The 22,944-nt window shown below is 45.3% G+C and overlaps 1 protein-coding gene across 1 annotated transcript in view; it reads left to right on the plus strand.

Annotated features, from left to right (window-relative positions):
* The window catches only part of SNRPE (small nuclear ribonucleoprotein polypeptide E), a 24,730-nt gene extending 11,509 nt beyond the window's left edge, over nt 1–13,221 (plus strand). The window contains exon 5 of the mRNA XM_018571931.1: nt 13,110–13,221. Coding sequence (XP_018427433.1) covers nt 13,110–13,165 — 56 coding nt within the window. The 3' untranslated portion in view covers nt 13,166–13,221. The remainder of the gene's footprint in view (nt 1–13,109) is intronic.
* Nucleotides 13,222–22,944: the final 9,723 nt, after the last annotated feature.

Consider the following 22,944-nt stretch of genomic DNA (forward strand, 5'->3'; position numbering starts at 1 on the left):
CAAGTTTTTACTGCTATCAAGGGCTCCATAAGGATCAACTTACATGTTACAATCTGACTGTAGAATCAACTTTTAATTTAACAAAATTAGGTATTATAAGGACCTACCTGATCTATCCAAGCAGACAACCATTACATAGTTGTTGGTAGATCTAAAGAAGATTGTACAATCAGGTTGTAACGTGTGTGGTGAGTTTTCTAATTAGGGATGCACCGATACCGGTTTTTCGGTATCTAGTACTGATGTGATAGAACGTTTTCTTTTTTTTTTTTTTTTAAACTTGCAGATACGGATACCGGAAGTCCCATTTAAGGAACCAGCCGACGAAGCATGGAGCCAGCTTTCTGACCAAATTGGGAAGCTGGGCAGCGTGTAATGACTTGCCACCTGGCTTCCTGATGAGCCGGGAAGGTTGCTCCATGTTCCCTCGTCACCCGGTGATGAAGCACGGAGCCGGCTTTCTGGCCAATCGGGGCTGGTAATGGCCCAGTTTCCTGATACTGGAAGTTCTGGTATCGGGAGCATTTGGGCACCGATACTAGCATCTGTGCATCCCTAGTTTTAAGGCTTTACTGTCATTACTTGTCCTGTTGACTAGAGTTTCACCAGACAGGAAGTGAGAAACCAACAGGGGCACAGTCATAAATATATGCATCTTTGTTTTACTGGAAGACATTTGTGTCGTCACCAGAATATCTCCCTCCTTTCCTCATGAGCCTCTGATCTGGCCGCATTACCTGGTTTGATTTCAATACAGTGATATGCTGCCAGAGTTGCTCATCTGCTTGGAAAAATGCTGCACTATTTTTTTCTGAAGAACGCAGGCACTGATGTGCCACGTGTTCCCATGCGGCCGATCGCACTGTGGCCGGAGGGCATGGCTGCAGTGCTAATTGAGTTCAATGCACCGTCGCTCCCCCTCCTGCCCCAACACAGTGAGCTGGCCGCAATGCGATCCAGCGCATTCCAGGCCCCAATTGGGCCGGAACACACTGGCTGGTGTGAACATGCCCTTAAATTTTATATATACATACACACATACATACACACATACACACATACACACACACAAAAACGGAGTATTGTAGTATGCGATGATACCTTTCTTATTGGACAAACAAAATATATAAAAGACAAGCTTTCGAGAGTTAACCTCTCCTTCAGGTCAGAAGCAGTTTTCAGGTTCTGTTCATAAATGACTGACACATTTTTTACATTTTTGCTGAGGTGTGTAAGAAAACCAGAATCGACATTAAGTCCCTCCTTCATGGAATTGAAATGTAAAATCATTTTTATTTCGAATGTTTTTCTTTCATGAGAGTTTTTAAAATTCACTTTCAGTACTTTAATATTGAGGTTTTGGATGGAGTGATCTTTCTGGGAGAAGTGATGTCCTACTGGAGTGCAATATTCATTTTCTTTGTGGTTCTTGATCGAGCTCCTGTGTAGGTTCATCCTGAGATGTAGCTTAAGGCCAGTTTCCCCAATGTAACAGCCTTTGTCACATGCTGAACACTGTATCATATAAACCACGTTGGCAGATGTACATGAGTATGATCCCTTAATGGTGTACGTTTTGTTGTTGTGACTCGCTGTATTCTTGTCACATATATGTTGGCAAAGTTTGCAGCGGGGTTTTTTGCATTGTACTGCGCCATTCTGTGTCCGTTCCTCTTCTGTGATCAACTTACTGCGTACCAATCTTCTCAGGTTCAGTGGTTGATTGAAAGCCAGTATTGTGGAAATTGATATATGGAAAAAGACAAAGATTACACTGCCAGAGACATGGTATAGAAATATATTGCCTGGCAAAGAAATAAAAGTGTTTATGAGAAGAAGAAGAAAAATAGACTAGAGAGCAACTCCCAACCTGGTCATCTCATATTTTAAATATAAATAAAACAGGATTACAAACTTTAGCTTGATGTCAGAACTACCAAGAAAACTATGCCATCTGTTGTTTCTAAGAATGATTCCCCCCATTCGTATAAGGTTGTTTAGAACTTCCAACCATTCTATTATAGAGGGTGTACTTGAACTTCTCCAATAACGCGGGATAATCATACGGACTGTAAACAGAAAAAATCGCAATGTTGAGCGTTTGGCAGAGGTGACTGACCCGGAGATGATCATTAGGAGAGCAAGTTGTGGGGTATTCTGCATCTGTGTAGCATATGCAGAGTTGTATAGGGTAAACGCCCTATCCCATAGCGTCTTAATCGAGGGACATTCCCACCAAACATCTAATAGGGTACCTATAGACTGTTGGCATGTCCAACAGAGATCAGTTTGGTCTTTCGAAAACTTTGAGTCTAGACGGGGTTAAATATTCAATACCACCTAGATATCAATTTATAGTTCCGTTCTTGAATGGCACATGAGATGGATAATTTGAACGATGCAGAGAAACACCTTTCCCATTCTTCTGACAGCTCTGCTCACTTTCCCGCTGCTTTACATATGTTAATGGGGCTGATGAGAGCTTAGATAAACACAGATAGTACAGGATGGACAAGGAATGTCTAGGCGGAGAACTAGCAACACACTGAGTAAGTGGCCTATGTAGTTCGGACCTAGGAAGCAGAGTGTTATAATAACTGATCAATTGTGCATAAGCCAGCCATGCTTTTCTGGCCTCTGAATTAGTGGGCAACAGATCTGACCTAGGTATAAGATGTCAAGCCCACTACATGTCTCATTTGCGGCCAAAAAGATCTTTGCCATCCTAATGTAGACACTGCTCCCGCCGGAAAAGCAAGATTGTCCATAAGTGAGGTTAAAGGGCTAGATAGTACTTTATAGGGATGTCCCGATACCACTTTTTCAGGACCAAGTACAACTACTTCACCTCATGTACTTGCCGATACCAATTACCGATACTTTTTGTTAAAGGGACAGGGCATTTTTTTAAAAAACAATAGACTAATGATTTTAGGCCAATTTCTTTATGATTTATGAAGAACTTTAATTTGACTGTTTTAGAACAATAAAGCATTTGCTTTCACACAGCTACCGTGAAACTACAAATCCGATCATGCATCTGCCTCTGAGATCATTTTAACCTATTCATGTTAGCTGGGGAGAATTGTAACTATTACCGCAGTACACTGCAGTAATAGTTACAATTCTCCCCAGCTAACATGAATAGGTTAAATGATCCATTGTACGACTACATGTTATGTACTATTATGTACTATGGATCATGATTTAACCTATTCATGTTTAGCAGGGAAGAAATTGTAACTATTGCTGTAGTGGATGTGTGCTGTATGTACTACATATACAGTACACACTTCCAGTACATTGTAGCAATAGATTTACAGACAGCCCTGTCCCAGCTTCCCTCACTCGGTTTCACTCCGATCCCTGTTGCCTCGCGCTGTGCCTCACGTGGTCGGCGCTGGGCAGGATCGGTGCATCGCATCTCGGTGCTCAGTTTGTGGGAGGCGCTCACAATTCTGCCCTGCTAACATGAATAGGTTAAATCATGATCCATAGTACATATACAGTACACACGTCCAGTACACTGCAGTCTGCAGCAATAGAATTACAATTCTCCCCTGCTAACATAGCTAGGTTAAATGATCCATAGTACAACTACATATTGTACTATTATGTACTATGGATCATTTAACCTATTCATATTAGCAGGGAAGAATTGTAAATCTATTGCTGCAGTGTACTGGACGTGTGTAACATATATGTACTATGTACTACATATAAAGTACACTGCAGCAATAAATTTACAATTATCCTCGGCTTACATAAATGGATTAAATGATCCACAGTACATAACATGTACTTGTTCTATGGATCATTTAACCTATTAATATTAGCAGAGGATAATTGTAAATCTATTACTGCAGCATATTGGGAATATGTACTGTATATATGTACTACATATTGTCATGGATATTTTGGTTGGACAAATCTCTGGTGCACTAAAAGGTACACGTTCGGCATTAAAATGCGCCCAGCACAAACAATCCCATCGCGCTTAAAAGCACGCTGCTTTCGGTTTTCTGTATAAGGGATGAAGTACTTCTTTAGCGCCAGAGAGAGTCAGACACGATGCTGGAGTCAGTGTAAAAAAGGGCTGAACAGACCCCCAACTCCATTTATTAAGGCAAAAGGACGCCGCCCAGTGGGAGACAGCTTTACCACGTCAGCCCAAAAAGTACAGATGCATATCAAAAGGAAAAGGGGAGTACACCAACATGGCCGAACAGTGAAATGCACACACATCATCCCTGTAAAGCAAGGAAGGATGAGTCCCGTTCATCGTCCCGATCGGCCATGTGGATGCCCATCCCCCATCATTGTCAGCATGGACCCCATTCAATACTGCTCAGAGGGACCAGTATCTAGTAAGATCATTCTACTTGTTCTTACAGGTTTGAGACTATCTGAGGAGACATTGCTAATGCGGTTATCTATCTACGGTACGAGTATACTGACAAGGCATATATCAATGTCTTATTATAAAAGCAGATATGGATCCAAAATGGATAGGTATAATACGTATCTCTCGTTGTACGGACTCCGCTTCGCTAATGTGTACATACGTTTAAAGGCAAGAAGCCCAGCGCGTTGCACTTAGGGCTCCAAGCCCATGAGAAGGTTTTCATACTGACTTGTTTTATCGCTGGTCCCGATTCAACCCAAGTACCCTCTGCTAGAGCGTTCCTCGGTTAAATCTGACACAGGGAGACTGATGACAATCTATAGAACACACACATCCTAAAATAAAATGTCCACATAATTCCATATAATAAAATTTCCACAACAATATAGAGTACACGGCAGTAATGGTTACAATTCTCCCCTGTTAAAATGATCCATAATCCAACTACATGTTATTTACTATGGATCATTTAATCCATTCATGTTAGCAAGGGGATAATTGTCAATCTATTGCTGCGGTGTGTACTCTATATGTAGTACATATAGAGCACACACTGCAGACAATAGATTGACAATTATCCTCTGCTAATATTAAGAGCTTCTTAAATAAGGACCCCCTTGCCCTCACTCACTGCTCGATGATGGCTGGTGCCTCACGATGTGCCTCGCTTGTGAGGTCGTAGTCTGCGCTGTGCGGGAGAGCGTCAGCGCTGGTCCGGTGGGAGGAGCTCCAGGTGGGGTCCTAATTTAGCCGGCCGGCGACTGCCCGGTCGCCGGCCAGCTAAATAAGGACGCCACTTGGAGCTCCTCCCGCCGGACCAGCGCTGATTCACCGCTGCTCTCCCGCACAGCAGCCTGAAGGTAAGAGAAAAAAAAAATAGCGCTATGTATCGGGTCATTTTGACAAGTACTTGTCAGAATGCCCTGTATCGATACCGATGCTAGTACCGGTATCGGGACATCCCTAAGTACGTACATTATGCCAACAATGAATGGCATGCCATACCAATGGAGGCCACTCTCCATAGCCACGTAGAAGGGAAGGCAGCCCTGGGATCTAAAGGAGACAGTACTCGTTTTCAATAACCACCCGCTGTTTCAATGGATCTAGATTAAACCACTCCAGGATCCTACTTAACATTGAAGCCCTATAATAAAGAGAAAAATCCGGTAAACCTAACCCTCCATCCTCTCTTTTCCGGCTAAGAGTTTGATAACTAATACTCGATTTCGAAGATCTCCAAATAAAATTAATAAAAAGAGAACGCCATTTAAGAAAAAAAGACCTGGGCAGTTTTATAAGGTATTGTTTTCAAAGCATTCACTCTGCCTATCCAGGAGATACATCGTGGAGACCAAACCTGCAGTTCGGACTCTATTTTACGCACGAATAGGAGGTAATTAAACGAGTACATGGACATGGGTTCTGAAGTAATATAAACCCCCAGATACTTAATAGAAATCGATTGCCATTTAAAAGGGAAATATGTCTTAAGCCTATCTCGTTCTCTATGAGTTAAAGAAATATTAAGGATCTCCGACTTGGCGAGATTCACCTTAAAATTGCTCACAGTACCAAAAATCTTAAACTCTTGCAATATAGAAGGCAGACTAGTGGTTGGAGAAGTGACATATAGAAGTAAGTCATCTGCATATAATGCAAGTTTGTATTCCATTTCAAAAGTCGCAAACCCTTAACATTGATATTATTTCATAGGGCGACTGCTAGGTGCTCCTTCGTTAACACATACAGAATTGGGGACAAAGGGCAACCTTGACGAGTTCCATTACTGATATTTAAAGGGTCAGAAAGGCATCCATTTATCCTAATTCTAGCCGATGGGGAGGAATATAATGCCATAATCCCAGCCAGTAGCTGATGGCCCAAGTTCAACTGTCTAAGAGAATTGTATAGAAATTGCCAATTCACCCTATCGAACGCCTTCTCCGCGTCTACTCAGAGAAGGCACATCAGGATGTTACATTTACTTGCATGCGATATTAGATGCAATGTCTTAATGGTATTATCTCTCGCTTCTCTACCTCTAACAAACCCCACCTGATACGTGTGAATAATTTTGCTGAAGAATAGACTGTAATCTCATAGCTATTATTTTGGAGTAAAATGTAATATCTCCATTAAGAAGAGAAATTGGCTTATAACTTCCAGGATCCGACTCGTCCTTACCTGGTTTTAAAATCAAGGAGATATGTGCAGAAAGGGATTGAGGCGGGAAGGAACAGCTCTCCGAGATCGAATTAAAGGTTCGCAGTAATATGGGTGACAGTTCTTCTAAAAAATGTTTATAAAATCTATTATAAAACCCCCATCGGGTCCAGGTGCCTTCCCATTCTTAGCCTTTTTAATAGTCCTCCCCAATTCTTCAGAAGTAAATATGGAATATAATTCCTTCTGTCCAATGGTATTTGAGGTAAAACCGATGTCTCAATATAATCCCTAACTTTAAGTTCTTTTTGGGCTTCTGTCCCCGGGGGAACAATGTTCCTTTAAATTGTATAGTGTAGAATAGTACCTATGAAAAACCTCTAAGATTTCTGAATTGCTATGGACAATCTTGTTTTCCAAGTTACGTAGTGAAAGAATGGGTAAGGCCAAATATCTAGGGTGGAGGGTATGCGCTAATTGAATTTATTATTCATATCAAAAAGCGGTCTCGGAGCCGAAGATGTTTATAAACTAATAATTGAAGCAGTTCCTGGCGGGCCTTAAAGGAAAACTATGGGGTTTGGGCTTTTCCCCATAGTTGTCCACAAAATAGCGTCCTCCCGTCACCTTAAGCTCAGTATACCGCGAGCTACAGCTTGCGGCATACTGAGACGCCGCAGTATACCGCGAGCTACAGCTCGCGGTATACTGAGACGCCGCAGCTGAAGCGGATCCCGACAATTCTGTCTGGATCCGCCCAGCTGCGTGAGTGACAGCTGGCTCTGCCTATCTAGAGACAGAGCCAGCTGTACCCTCCCCCGTCCGTTCCACTAGTCAGCACTGGAGGATAGGAGTGGGGAGGGGGAATCCAGTCCCTCTCTGCCGTGACAGGATCGAGAAGTGAGCGAACGCCGGTATGTGTTCGCTCACTTCACGATCTACTGAGCCGACCTGTGACGGTCTTATTGTCACAGGTGGGCTAGAACTATGAGGTGAGTGAAAACCACTCACCTCATAGTTCTCCTTTTAACAAGTTCCAGTCCCACCAAGACTCCTCCTCCTCTACGATGTCTTAAGTCCAATTCAGCAACTTAACTAAATATTTTTTTTATTTGCGGGGTATGGGCTTTTTTCAAGCGCGTCCCATGTGAGATGAACAGTCCCCTTATTACACATTTTAAAGCTTCCCACTGATATGAAAGAGAAGTCACATCAGTAGCATGAACCTCTACAAATTCCTTTATTGTCTTTCTAATATCTGCCAACCGAGTCCAGCAGAAGGTTGTCATTTAGTCCATATTTTACATCTATAGGGTATTTTTGCTAGCTGAATTTCTCCATGTACAGGGGAATGATCTGACCACACCATGGGACCAAAATTGACCCTAAGGGCCTGTTCACATGAAATCAGGTGCAGATCTGCAGACGCGGTGCTACTGATGCAGTGTGTTTTTGATGCGTTTTTGCTGGAGTGGGGCTGTCAGTATGTTAGCTGCAGTGCGTTTTTGACGCGTTTTGCGTTTCCGGACCGTTTCCTGACCGTACAAAATGTGACATGCAGTATTTATTCTGTCGTAACGGACTGCGCAAGTGAGAACTGTAGCCCGTAAAACACATAGGGATACATTGGGATGCATTTTTAGTGCAGGAGCGTACGGATCAGGTCAGCACAGAAAACGGACGTCGTGTGAACAGGCCCTAATAGCTTCTAACAAGGATTGTGATTACAATTCAATATAACTAAGGGTTGTGAACAGGGGAGTAAAAGGTACAATCCCGCCCGCTCCTTAGGGTATATTGTACGACAAAAATCCAACAACTTCATCTGATATAAACTTTGTTTCAATGCCCTTATCACCATAAGAGTGCCCCCTTTCCAGAAGAAGAATCCAGAGAGGGATCCATCACAAGGTTGAAATCCTCCCCCAATATGATAGGCCCCTCAGCAAAATCATTAATTAACCTTAGGAATTTCAACCCTGTGGGAACTTGTGCCACATTAGGCAGATAGAAATTGGCTACTGTGTACACCACTCCCGTTTAAATTCAACTTTAGGAAAACCTATCTACCATCTGGATCAGTCTCCTCCGCCAACACGCGTACTCCGCATTTCCTATGTACAGCAATAGATGTTCCTTTAGACTTAGCCTCTGGGTTTGTGCTGTGGAACCATAAAGGATCATATTTATTAGAGGAATTAGGGAAACCATTAGAACGAAAAATGAGTTTCCTGAAAAAGGATAAGATCTACCTGTTTGGTACATAACCTGGGACCTCGTAGATGGATGGTTCATTGGCACATTGATAGACCGTGGGAGTTGCATATACCAAAAAAAGAAGAAAAAACACAAAAAATTAAATATAATATTTTTATACCCTTCAAGGCCATAACTCGTAATCTAAGACACCTACAATAAATAAGACTAAAATCTGCTTAATGTAGAAATGGTGTTACAGCCAGGGGTACTAACTCCTCTGGTCAATCACCAATACTCTAAAGTTAAGCAAATTTGCCAAATAAACACCACATGGTGCACCCTATTTAAGGGTATGCGACCAACCAAAAGAGGCACCCCCCTCAGGCACTTCAGTGAAGATAGATAATGCTAGGCAGCTGTAAAAATACAAAAAAAGACAAAACTGCTATTCACCTCACGCCCCCATATATTAGACTTAAGATAAGTTCACTTAATCCTTTCCTTATTCATCTATAGAATTGATAGGAGTCAAAATATGAAAGTATAAATTATCATATAAAACTATGCATCACCATTCATTTTAACAAACGTGGAAAAGTAGAGCATCTAGCAAAATGTGACATGCGTTCCACATTTTTTCTTTGCGTTCCCTGACCGTCACTCACAGCTCCCTGCAGGAATTCCCCCCTGTCCGATCCTCCACCGATGACTGGCGAAACGGATGGGGGAGGGGGCGGGCACAGCTGGCTCTGCCTCTGTATAGGCAGAGCCAGCTGTCAATCCCGCAGCTGGGTGGATCCAGACAGTATTATCGGGATCCGTCCCGGCTGCGGCTTCTCAGTATACCGCGAGCTTTGGGTCACGGGAGGGCGCTAGTTTGTGTTCTCCTGTGACCTTTAGGAGAACTATGGGGAAAAGCCCTGACTCCATAGTTCTCCTTTTTAAGTCTTTGTGTCTCTGTGTCAGAGCAAGTATCTAACCTTTTTCATGTGAGCGTTTATTTTCTTCCAATCTACAACTGCTCACAGGCTGAGCCAATCCATGAATTGTATCGGCCTAGGCGTGTCTGCCTCACATTTGTGGGCCCTTTACTGATTTCTGTGTTTGCAACCTTCGGGTTTCTTGTACAGAGTGTACAGCACTTTCTCAGTTCATGATAAGGGTCTTTTTAGCTGCATTACTGCAGCTTTATCTCACCTGGATAGAAGCTATATACACTGAGTGGCCAGATTATTATGACCACCTGATGTTTGTAGGCAAATTAGCTATAATTTTGCGCTGAAGTTGCTAGAGGGCCAGACCATTATAAATAGGGAAGCAGGTTGTTTACCACGACAGTAGAAGTGACTTTTTTTTCCTGAAGATATGGGTAAACAACGCGATTTAACAGTCTTTGAACGTGGGATGATTGTTGGCGCTCGGAGCCATGGAGCGAGTATCCGCAAAACAGCAGAATTTGTTAAATGTTCAAGAGGGGCTCATTGTTAAAGACTGGACTGTCAGCCGAAAATCTGGGTCTGAACGTGTGAATTGTGGCCATCAGCGACTAGTCAATGTTAGGGCAGAACAGAGAGTGGCAAGACTGGTACAAGGCAACAGTGCAGTGTCAGATTCCTCGCATCACCTTTCAACATCTCGTGGAGTCACGAGGCGGCCCAACTAAGTCATCTTGTGGAGTCATCTCATGGCCCAACGAAGTACTGATGGGGTGGCCATAATAATCTGGCCACTCAGTGTATGTGTAAACATTTTAGTGGCCAAGTGAAGAGGCATACAGTGTCCCTTGCCATATGCTGACACCGCAATATAAGTCTTTTCTCTTGTCTACATCTCTTGCACAGCTTGATGCATACATTGGTAGACAAGCACCTGTAAGCATTTGTATGACTGTACTGTCTGCAAACTATCCCATTTACCTCTTTAAAAGAGAACTATGGGGTTAAGGTTTTTCCCCATAGTTCTCCTTAGGGTTACGGGAGGATACAAAATAGCGTCCTCCTGTCACCCTAAGCTCAGTATACCGTGAGCTGCTGCTCGCGGTATACTAAGACGCTGAAGCGGATCCCGACATTTGTGCCGGGATCCGCCCAGCTGCGTGACTGACAGCTGGCTCTGCCTATCTAGAGGCAGAGCCAGCTGTACCCTACCCCGTCCGTTCCGCCAGTCAGCGCTGGCAGATCGGAGGAGGGAATCCAGCCCCTCCCCTGTCACGGCAGAGAGCCGTGACAGGATCAAGAGGTGAGCGAATGCCGGTATGTGTTCGCTCACCTCCCGATCTACTGAGCCGACCTGTGACAGTCTCACTGTCACAGGTCGGCTAGAACTATGAGGTGAGTGAAAAGCACTCGCCTCATAGTTCTCCTTTAACCACTTCAAGACCAGGTGTTTAGACCCCCTTCCTGGCCAGGCCATTTTTCAGTATTCAGCGCTGCGATACTTTGACTGACGTTTATTCCGTCATGCAACGCTGTACTGAGAAGAATTTTATACCATTTTTTTGGGGACAGAAGATCCTGGCCGGCCGTTTTTTTACTACGGCCGGCCCGGAGGTAGTTAAGGAAAGACATAACTTGGCTTTGATGGTTATGAGCTTCAATATTGTGCATACCTTATATATTGGTATTATACTGTTTCAAAATAACCAATTTATTGCTTTAGTGAAAGCATCTTTGGTTCATGAGGTAGTTATGGAATGTAGTGTTGGCGTATACCTTATGTGTTGGTATCACTATACTGTCGCTGGAATAAACACTTCATTGCTTAGTAAAAGCACCATTAGCTCATGAAATGGTTAATGAATCTCAGTTGGGCATAGCTTATGTATTGGTGTTACTATGCTGTCTCTATGATTACCCATTTTCTGTTTTTAGTGAAAGCATCACTGGTACATAGGATAGTTATTAATCTCATTGGTTGTGCATACCTTGTTTTATTGGTATTTCTCTACGGTCGCCGAGATAACCAATTTATTTGCTTTAGTGAAAGAATATTGGTTCAGGAGATGGTTATGACCCGGAGTATGTGCATGCCTTATGTTGGTATTACCATACTGGGCCTGAAATAAACCAATTACTGCTTTAGTAAAACAATATACAGGAGATGGTTAGGACCCTCTATATATGCATACTTTATGTTGGTATTACTGTACTGTCTCTGAAATAAACCAATTTCTGCTTTAGTAAAAGGATATTGGTTCAGGAGATAGTTGAGACTCTCAGTATGTGCATACCTTGTGTTGGTATTACTATACTGTCTCTGAGATAAACCAAATTTTTTTTTTTTTTAAATTGGTAGCTTTATTGGCTCATGGGGTAGTTATAAATCTCAGTGTTGGGCATACCAATTGTGTTGGTATTACTATGCTGCCTCTAAGATAGCCAACTCACTGCTTTGGTTCATGAGATGGTTATGAATCTGTGTTTGCACATACCTTATGTATTGGTATTGCTATACTGCCTCCCAAATAGCCAAACGACTGCTTTAGTGAAAGCATCTTTGGTTCAGGAGGCAGTTATGGATCTCAGTATTTGTGCACACCTTACGAATTGGTATTTAATATACTGTCTGCGACATAACCAATTTACTGCTTCTGTGAAAGCACTTCTGTGAAAGCACAAGACGATTTACCATTTTTAGTGATGCATCATGGGATATAATGTAGTCAGGAATCTGTTTTGGTTTTGCTTCTGAGTTGGTTTGTGTAACTCACCATCTACAAACTAACAGATTCCATCTTGGTAAAAGTATTATTGGTTGTGATGTAGTTATAAATCTCAGTAATTGGAGAAAATCAGTTGGACTTACTGGTAACTCTGTTATCAGGAAGTTACCAGGAAGTTCCCTCCCTTGATTGGTTGGTGTGTTCTTATTAGTCATTCAGTTATGTTCCGGTTTCTCGGCACAAAAACTGACTGACTGTGGGAGGGACCACCTTTTTAAAGCCTGACTTTTGTGTTCCCTCCCTCGGGTGGAGTCATGCTCTCTAATGTGCTGTCCTGGAAAGACTCCCAGGAACAGTTACTGGTAAGTTTAACAGTTTTTTGTTTTTATTTTTTGTCATAGTCTTTACATTTGAACTGATTTATAACTGGTATTTTCCACATCTTATCTGGCATTTTTTTTAAGTCAACATGTTAACTTGCTTTGTAATCTTTGAAAAACTAACTGTAATTTGTTATCTTTATCAGAAATCACTTTATTAGTCAGGGCAAGTAAATACATTTGACCTTGCGAGTTAGTGCTTGTCAAGTAAATGCTGTTTTTCTCAAAGTATTTTATGCAATGTCGCTCAGATTTCTTCAATATTTATACACTGTATGTATGCTTTTATCTTTTATAGGTCGCATTATGTTGAAAGGAGACAACATTACATTGTTACAGAGTGTTGTGAATTAACGGAACAAAGATTCCTACCCTGGTTGTGTACTTGTGGGATTTTACATTTACTTTATGGAAAAACTAGTTATCCAGTCTAAACACGCTAGACTGCTTTTGTATCTGCTGATGTAAACTTGTTTTTGATAAAGATTTTCAAATTCTGATCTGTGTCGCATTGTTCTGTTACCTGTCAGTTGAGTGTTCATTTTATTGCATCTGGGGATTGCCTCGTTTTACAACCCCAATTTCCAAAAAGTTGGGACGCTGTGTGAAATCTACCTAAAAACAGAATGCAGTGATTTGCAAATCTCATTAACCGTTATTTCTAGGGCTGTTAATGATTAAAATGTTTGTGTTCAATTAATCAAATTTTCTTTTTAATCGATTAATTTCGATTAATTATAACGCACATACAGAAATCTTGTCTAAGCAACAATGGTAATGTGGACAGGGCCACACAAAGAAATTTTAAAAAACTTGGCGTATTTTTCATTGTGTGTCAGGCTTTGTTACCCACCCCTCATGTGTCTGTTGCAAAGTAGCCCCTTCTACCCCCCAAAGGTTACCACTCCCTCATCAGCAACATAAACAAATAGAATGTTTAAAAAATTCTCAGGAACAGCCACTGTAACTTGTACTGTAATACCACATTTCATCATTCTATTGTTCCAGGTAATTGTCACATTTGCACATTCTACAGTTATATTTTAAACTTATTTTTGCCACAAACAAACATGGCAGCTTCGCTCTCCCTGCGTACACGTTCCCAATCAATGGACTCTGAAAACTTGGAGTTGGAAAGAGCTGCTCCTCCAGGATTCCAAATGCTTTTGTTTTCCTCTCGACATGACATGAGGCACAACCTTCCCTGTTCACGTTCCCGTTACCATGGATACTAACGGAAGTAGTCCCCAGTCGGTCTGTCACCTGTACATAGACTTCCTGTTTTTGTGACCTTAACCTTGCATGTGGAACGGAGGAATTCCAGACCGTCATGTCCCTGGTTACCGATGCCTTTGTGTCGCAGATAGCAGGTAAAAGTGGTCTGCCTCCTTCCCCTCTAAGGATCATCTGTGTAGCTGGTTATAGGGAGTCCGGTCCAGTAACGAAGGGAAGGGGGAGGAGTCCGGATACGTCACGGGCATCGACGTCACCAGACTCCTCCCCCTTCCCTTCGTTAGCCGTCACGGACATCGACGTCACCGGACTCCTCTTCCCCTCGTTAGCCATTGGGGCCACTTGGAGAAGGGGGAGGAGTCCGGTAATATCCGTGACGTCACCGGAAGACCCGGAAGCCGGCGGAGAGGTGAGTACCGTTTAACCTCTTGCCGTCCGCCCGTAGTAAAAAAACGGACGGACGGACGGCACTGCAGCATCTGCGGGTTGCCGTCTCCAGACGGCAATTTTTTTCTGCTCGCGCGCGCCCCCTAGCGGGCACGCACGGGCAGAAAAGACCCGTCCAATGCGAACACCCGGTACCGGGTGTCACACATATAGGCGATCAGCGGGTCCATAGCTCGCCGATCGCCTATATGTGCTATAATTTCCGCAGCCCTAGTTATTTCCCCAGTCGTCTTCCAGGACAGCCCATGAGAGAAGAGGCTCCTTCTCCTAGACAGGAAACATGTCACCATACCGAAATATAGACCTCCTTTCAGAATTCCTTTTCAGTTATGATGGAGATATGTCTTCTTATTAGGAGCTCTGCTCTCATGGGCTGTTCTAGACTCCGGTGAGCATACCTGGCCCCCGGTGCCCCTTCTCAGGCTCAGCATGTGAGGGAGGCCCTGGCTCCCTTTCCTCTTCAGGTGCTGGCCCTTAAGTCTCCCACTTCATGGTATAGTGGTCACGCTGCTCGGTGCCTCACGTGGCCTTGTGGCTTGTTTCGGCACTTCCACCCACTTGACCGGGTAACATATGTCATTTCCGATAGGGAAAACACAACTTCTGGGCACTGGAGGCTTGCACTCTTTGAAAGAATAAAGTGGTCACTGGCACTCCATTATCAATTCCTCTGTATTGACATCAAAAAATAATTTCAGTGTGTAGCTAGCAAGCCTCATTCTGACGCAGGGGAAGAGGAGGGGCTGAGGTGGTACATCAAGTGACATGGATTCCTAGCACAGGATTCAGATGCCGACAGGATGGCCAATGGATCCCTGGCAGGCTCAGTCACAGGCTCCGGTGGATGCAGCCACTGCTAGTACCACTTCTGCTCAGGTAATGGCATTGTTTTCTTCTACTTAAAGTGGACCTTTAACCCCTTTTGACTAGAAATCCCATCAGCATTCAGCACTGCACCCAGGTATGAAATCATCTTACATTTGTTAGCTAAACAAACATTTAAAAAAATATTTTTTCCAGTTTCTGGTGCACTTTGGCACAAATGATGTAATCATGCCTAAGCATTGCTTCCTGGGAAGATTACATCAGCAGAACATTGCTGGGAAAGCTCACCTGTAATCTTGAGAGATCTCTGGGAAAGGTATTTCCTTCCCTGAGATGATGTGCAGGAAGTAAAGGGAGATATCATTACCTGCCCTTAGTTAAAATGGCCAATGTGAGAAGAATGGGGAACCAAAGAAAAATGAGGTATGCAAAAAAAAAAGCCTGGAATTTTCTAGACATATCTGTTTGTAGATTTGTCACATTTCTGAAGGTGCTTTTTGTTGGTATTTTGAAGATATGGGTAGAGTTCCTCTTTAATCCCATAGCTTCTTTAAATATTGTGTTTTCTCAAGCGCTGAATACTGAAAAATGGCCTGGATGGGAAGGGGGTTTAACACCACCGCGGATGTCAACTGGTTAAGGTGTCCATACACTTTTCAACCCTCGCAAGACTTTTGTCTTACGAGGGTTGTAAAGTAATTAAAAAAAACGTACGATCTGCCCATTTTGGACAGGCAGATCGTACTTGCGATCATCGCAAGCCCGCTCCCCTGAGGGGCGGGCTTCCGATGACTGCAATGCTGCACGGGCAGTGTGCGCTTGCGCACACCGGCCTGTTCGGCAGTTGTCGTACGATTTTCTCGGCGGGTTTTCCAGCCTGCTTGTTCGACGGAAGACGTGCAACCGCACAGTAGAAACGGTCACACGCCTTCCATACATTTTGCGATTATCGTACGATAGCGGGATTTCCTGCGATTCTCGTACGATAATCGTACAGTGTATTGGCACCTTTAGACAGGTTCTCATAGGATTGGGGCCTTTTTGTTTGTATCTTGCAGGCCAAAGCCTCAGACAAAACAAAGTGTGCCCAGGAGGAAATGTGCAGTGTGTGGTGCTAAACTTAATGCTTCCTGTTCCAAGCCTTTGTCAAGCCTGTATCAGCAGTTTGTTCAAGGATAAATCTGCTAGCTCCTAGAGGGGAGGGTGCTGTGAAGAAAAGGTATCTATTTTCTCTTCTGTCAATTGAAGGACACACTTTCCCTTCCCTTTTAGATTGTAAGCCATCACTGGCTAGGCCCTCCTTACCATCTTGTCTTGAATTGTGTTGTAATGTCTTCCTTGTATTGTAAAGCGCTGTGCAAACTATTGGCGCTGTACAGATCCTATTTAACAATAATCTCTGACAATTGAGGCATCTTTAAGTCAAAATGGGGGTAGGAAGGAAAAAGGCAAGAAAGGGTGCTGCTAGTCAGAGGCGGCTCTAGACTTTGTGAGGCCTTAGGTGAAACTCTAATGTGAGGCCCCCACCTACACCCATCATGAAAAAAGCCCCCCTTGGTGCCCTCAGGCGGCTGCCTATGCAGCCTTATGCTAGCCCCATGTCACTGGGAGGTTAGCTGATTAGGGTTGCCATCCGCCCGTTAAGAAAAAACGGACGGAGTGGAGACTCTCATCAGCGGGTTGCCGTCTCCAGACGGCATTTTTTCCTTCTCGCGCGCCCCTTAGCACGCGCACGGACAGCAAAGACCCGCTCGTTTTTACAGCCGTTAACGGCTGTTTCACATACAACCGATCAGCGGCTCTATAGTCACTGATGGCACTAAGCTGATGACCGGTAAAATTTTGTCACTGATGGCACTAAGCTGATGACCGGTAAAAGCTTTTAAAGCGTCGCCTATGGACAATTTTGGGTAATGTCGTTTTTTTGAGGTTTCGCGCGCGTGCGCAATTTTAAGGCATCAAATGTTTGGTGTCTTTTTACCTGACCCCGTCTTTTATATTTTACCAAAAAATTATGAATAAATGTTTTAGAATTTAATATAGGGGAAACTTTTTTTTTTTTAATTCTGTAAATTTTCCTTTTAATATAGTAAAAAATAAAAACCGCAGTGGTGATTAAATACCACCAAAAGAAAGCTCTATCTGTCCCCAAAAAAGGGTATAAAATTCATGTCAGTACGGCGTTGCATGACAGAATAAATGTCAGTCAAAGTACCCCAGCACTGAATACTGAAAAATGGCCTGGATGGGAAGGGGGTTTAACACCCCGGACTTCAAGTGGTTAAGGGAAACCCAAACACTCTAGCGCTGCATGGCAATATTTTTGTTGGAGAGAGAGAGAGGAGGGACAGCCAGCAGAAAGAAAAAAGAGAGCCAGAGGAGAGACGGCCAGCGGAGAGAGCCAGAGGAGAGACGGCCAGCGGAGAGAGCCAGCGGAGAGAGCCAGCGGAGAGACGGCCAGAGGAGAGACGGCCAGAGGAGAGACGGCCAGAGGAGAGACGGCCAGAGGAGAGACGGCCAGAGGAGAGACGGCCAGAGGAGAGACGGCCAGAGGAGAGACGGCCAGAGGAGAGACGGCCAGAGGAGAGACGGCCAGAGGAGAGACGGCCAGAGGAGAGACGGCCAGAGGAGAGACGGCCAGAGGAGAGACGGCCAGAGGAGAGACGGCCAGAGGAGAGACGGCCAGAGGAGAGACGGCCAGAGGAGAGACGGCCAGAGGAGAGAACAGAGGAGAGACGGCCAGGGGAGAGAGCCAGAGGAGAGACGGCCAGGGGAGAGAGCCAGAGGAGAGACGGCCAGGGGAGAGAGCCAGAGGAGAGACGGCCAGGGGAGAGAGCCAGAGGAGAGACGGCTAGCAGAGACAGCGAGGAGAGACGGCCAGGGGACACAGAGCAAAGAGAGGAGAAAGTCACTAATTATTATAATGCGTTTACCTCGCCATTAGCAGCACATCTATAAGTGAAAAAAACTGGTGCAAACACAAAACATGTTCATATTTATACGTGCTGAAAAGTAAACTAATCTTACAGTTGTAGTGTGATCCATGTGTCTGCATTTCATGGGTCAGTTGTGCTATGTCTGGCCTGTAGGATGTTACTTTTAGCTGACCTCAGACCAGAACCAATGTACTTTTTGCATGGCAAACTTCTGAGCAGCACCAATGCGCAGCAGACTTCAGACCAGCACCAAAACACTGCAGACCCATTGCACAGCAGTACTCTGACCAGCACCAAAACACTGTAGACCCATTGCACAGCAGACCTCTGACCAGTATCAATGAACTGAAGACCAGAACCATTGCATAGTATACCTCAGACTAGAACCATTCCACGGTAGACTTCAGACCAGCAGCTGTGCACTGCAGACCTCAGACCAGAACCAATGCACAGCAGACCAGCACCCACCTGAGATTTGCCCTCATAGCTGCACACATGCAAGCACCCACAAATGCACAGCAGTATCTTGATCCACAAATAGCATTGATGTTATTCCTGTCCTCTATACTAGGACCGGAATAAAATCAAAGCGGTTTGTGGACCAAGATGTACATTTGTGAGGGGTCTGTGTGTGAAGCTATGAGAGCTAAAGTTAGGTGGGTGAGCAGCAGTCTGTTGGGCATGTGATACAGACACTAATACTCGAGGTACTAGGGGTACAATCCTCCAGCTCTGTTCACTGTGTGCTGTGGCCATTATGGAAAAGAACAGTAAATCCTTCTGTCGGGCAGGTCAGCCAGGTAACCTCCTGCTAATGCCAGTGGGCTGTCAAATAAGAGATCCTCGTGGCAGAAGTTTGTGCAGACCAAGTTGAGGGCCTCCTCCGCGCGCCTATGCTGTTCAGACATGTCACTGGAGTTGGGTAGGCCAGGCATGTAATTGACAGCTGGCTTGAGGAAGCTGTCAATTACAAGCGGTAAAGAATGGAGTTGCATGCCAGCCGGCAAAGCCTTGCCCGCACCGGAATGTGTGGCACATCAATGCCTGTGTTCCGGTCCGGCGTGGTTGGAAAAAATGCTCCATGCATTTTGACTGCACCAGATGGGAACGCGGGCATTGATGTGTCACGGGTTAAGGTGTAGGCGATTGCACTGTGGCCGGGGAAGGTGGCTGTGGTGTTATTGACTTAAATGCATCGCCATGCCCCCTCCTGCCCCAGGATGCGTTCCGGCACCAAATCGACCAGAACGTACTGGGGCTGGTGTGAACTAACCCTTACATTATAAGTCCTAGTGGTGTAATACAGAAAAAATGTTTTTGCACAGATGAAGCAGATAAAAGTTTACACCAACCTGTTTTGTATTAAACACAGTCCACATCGCTTCTGTCCGGCGGGCTGGCAAGTAAGTGATCCTCGAGGCAGGAGCTCGGGCACACTGAGTTGAGGGCCTCCTCAGTGCACCTATCTTCAGGTCCTCTTCAGTGCACGTCATGGAGGTGGGCGGGCCAGACTTGTGATTGACAGCCGGCTTGAGGAACCTGTCAATTACAAACTAAAGAATGAGGATGTGCCAGCCGGTAAAGCCTCACGTGCCGGGCTGGCAGAGCCGGTGCAAGGATTTTTGCACCCCCTGGCACCCTCAAGACGGCTGTGTGTCCATACGCTAGCGCCAGCCTTGACCACATTGCTTAGTCTACCCCAAAACCTGGAGGCATTTCCTTGCTAGTAGGAGATCACACGTTAAGTTCACCTTTCTGACCATGTTTCATGTTACACCCATAGGGTATAACATGAAACATAGTCAATTTGCAACCCCCCCACTTACCTGAATTGCAGGGTTCTTCTCCCTACAGGCTGTTTCTTTTTTTTAAAGTGGCATGACTGTGTGTGCTCCACCAACATACTGCATCATCCATCCATAGGAAGGAGGTATTACAAGTCTAGTCTACAATCGGGGTACTTGTACTTTTAGAGGAATGCAATGACATCACCACACTTATAGTACATTAACTCTGCCTCCCGTCCATGTTACTTCATGTCTGTATCTCAGTACAGGACTGCAGGCTCTCCCTCTCCACCCCCATCGTCGGCCTGCTAAAACACTTACCTTATCACTCAAGTGACTCTGCTCCACTCCCTGATCGCTCTTTGGTAAAGTCTGCTACAGGCCAAGCTCCGCCTCCTAAAAATCCCCTTCCTGCATGTATAGGAAGGTACCAAGTTACAGGGTAGGGGAGCCAGGACCGCACCAAGTGCTGTACTGCACTTATTACCAACAGCAAAAACAGTGATGGACCGAAGGAACAAACTGGCCCCCCAACCCCCTCGGCGGTCTCTGCACCAGAAGAGCTTACACTCTAATGTCCCCCCACAGTCGCACAGTATTATTACACATATATATTGCTCTGACATATATCTTAGCACTGTACAGAGAACACTGAGCCAGTCACATCAGTCTCTGCGCCAGTGGAGCTTACACTCTAATGCAGAATGGCACTGGTTGTAGTGGGACTACAAATCCCAGCAATACATTATACAGCAATGCAGAACAGTATATGAACTGGACTCTGGGCTTAGTAACGCACTGGACTCTGGACTTAGTAACGCAGTGGATTCTAGACTTAGTAATGCAGTGGGCTCTGATGTTAGTAACGCAGTGGACTCTGGACTTAGTAACGCACTTGACTCTGGACTTAGTAAACCAGTGGACTCTGATCTTAGTAACGCACTGGACTCTGACGTTAGTAACACACTGACTCAGGGCTTAGTAACGCACTGGACTCTGACGTTAGTAACACACTGTACTCAGGTCTAAGTAACGCAGTAGACTCTAATGTTAATAACTCACTGGAAAGCCCCCGGCCCTGATGCTTTCACCCTCCTCTACTTCAAACAGTTTCTCCCCTTTCTCTCGACCCCATTCCAATCGGCCCTCAACTCTTTGCAAGAAGACAACCCCGTCCCGCCCGAGTAACTGCTGGCCCACATTACGGTCATCCCCAAGGAGGGCAGAGATCCTACCCTGTGGCAGAGATCCTACCCTGTGTCCCAGCTATAGGCCCATCTTGCTACTAAACATTGATACAAAATTGTTTGCCAAGATTCTCTACCACCGTCTCACTCCCCATATAGCAGATCTGATACATCTGGACCAGGTGGGCTTTGTCCCAACAAGGGAAGCCAGAGACAATACTATCCGTGCCCTGGGGATAATCCACTCAGCCCTGTCGTCCGCCTCTCCTTGCGTCCTTTTGTCCACCGACGCGGAGAAGGCGTTCGCCAGGGTGGACTGGGACTTCCTTGCCTCCACTTTAGACGCGGTGGGTCTCGGCCCCTTCATGCAGACTTGGATCCGCTCACTGTATTCCGCTCCCTCTGCGAGAGTCCGAGTGAACGGGGTCCTCTCTCCCCCATTCACCATCTCAAATGGCACCTGTCAGGGATGCCCCCTCTCCCCCTGCTCTTTAACCTCACTCTGGAGCCTTTCCTCCGGACTATCCATTCTAACCCTGACATAAAAGGTGTCTGGAGGGGCCACACCCAGCACAAGGTGGCTGCTTTTGCAGATGACCTTTTATTTTTTTTCACTTCACCTGACGTCTCCCTTCCGCTACTCTTGTCCGAGATTGCCAAGTATGGTGAACGTTCTAACTTCCTGAAATCGTCAGCCATGCACATTTCCCTCATGGACCGCGTCTGCAAAGGGTGCTAACCAACTTCCCTTTCAAATGGTCCCCGATCTCCCTGAAATACCTGGGAGTACACCTCCCAAGGCACCCCTCCCAAGTCTACTCCCTTAACTTCCCTCCATTGCTTGCCGCTATCACCTCCGATCTTAAGACCTGGTCCAAGGGCATTTTCTCCTGGATGGGACGGTGCAACATCCTAAAGCAATCTGTACTCCCTCGCCTCCTCTACCCGCTCCAAGCCCTACCAATCAGGGTCCCATCGTCCTTCTTCCGCCGACTGAGAACCCTATTCACCTCCTTTGTCTGGGCAGGAAAGCCTCCCAGGCTCAAATATAATATCTTGTGCCTGCCAAAACGCTTGGGTGGCATGGGACTACCCGATTTCCACTTATATTACATTGCGGTCCACCTCACCCGTATAGTGGACTGGTGCCGACATCACACCTCCAAACTATGGACGGACCTTGAACAATCCGGTGCCGCTTTCGGGCCTCCCTTGGTGTTCCTCCCCCTGCCAAACGCCGTACGGACCCACCCCACCATTATGCCTACACTACAAGTAGCCAGATCCGCCTTTTCCCAATACTCCTTGTCTCCCGACCCCTCGCCCCTACTCCCGATCCTGGGCAATCCAGCCTTCCTGCCAGGAATGGAGGACGCCATACTCCGAACTCTCGGATCTCCAGGTAAAGTAAGGGCGCTTCACTTCCTAACAGGCTCTTCTTGGCCCTCCAGGTTCCGTTTGCCCCCTCCCGCCAAGGCCCCACACCTCTGGACCCGTGGAGAACTCTACAACTTTCCCACTTACTAAGATCACTTCCACCCCCCTCACAATTCTCCAGAGCTCTAACCCCATATGAGCTGGAATGCTCCCGAGAGGACCCAGCCTACTATGTCCTTTCCATGTGCTACAAGCAGCTCATTTCAGGCTCTCCTGACCCCACTCCATGGTTTCTCACGAGATGGGAGGAGGATTTGGGGGTCCGGTTTAGCTCAGAGGAA

Source organism: Nanorana parkeri, unplaced genomic scaffold (genome assembly GCF_000935625.1).
Source record: "Nanorana parkeri isolate BGI_ZX_2015 unplaced genomic scaffold, ASM93562v1 scaffold1870, whole genome shotgun sequence".
Taxonomy (NCBI): Eukaryota; Metazoa; Chordata; class Amphibia; order Anura; family Dicroglossidae; genus Nanorana; species Nanorana parkeri.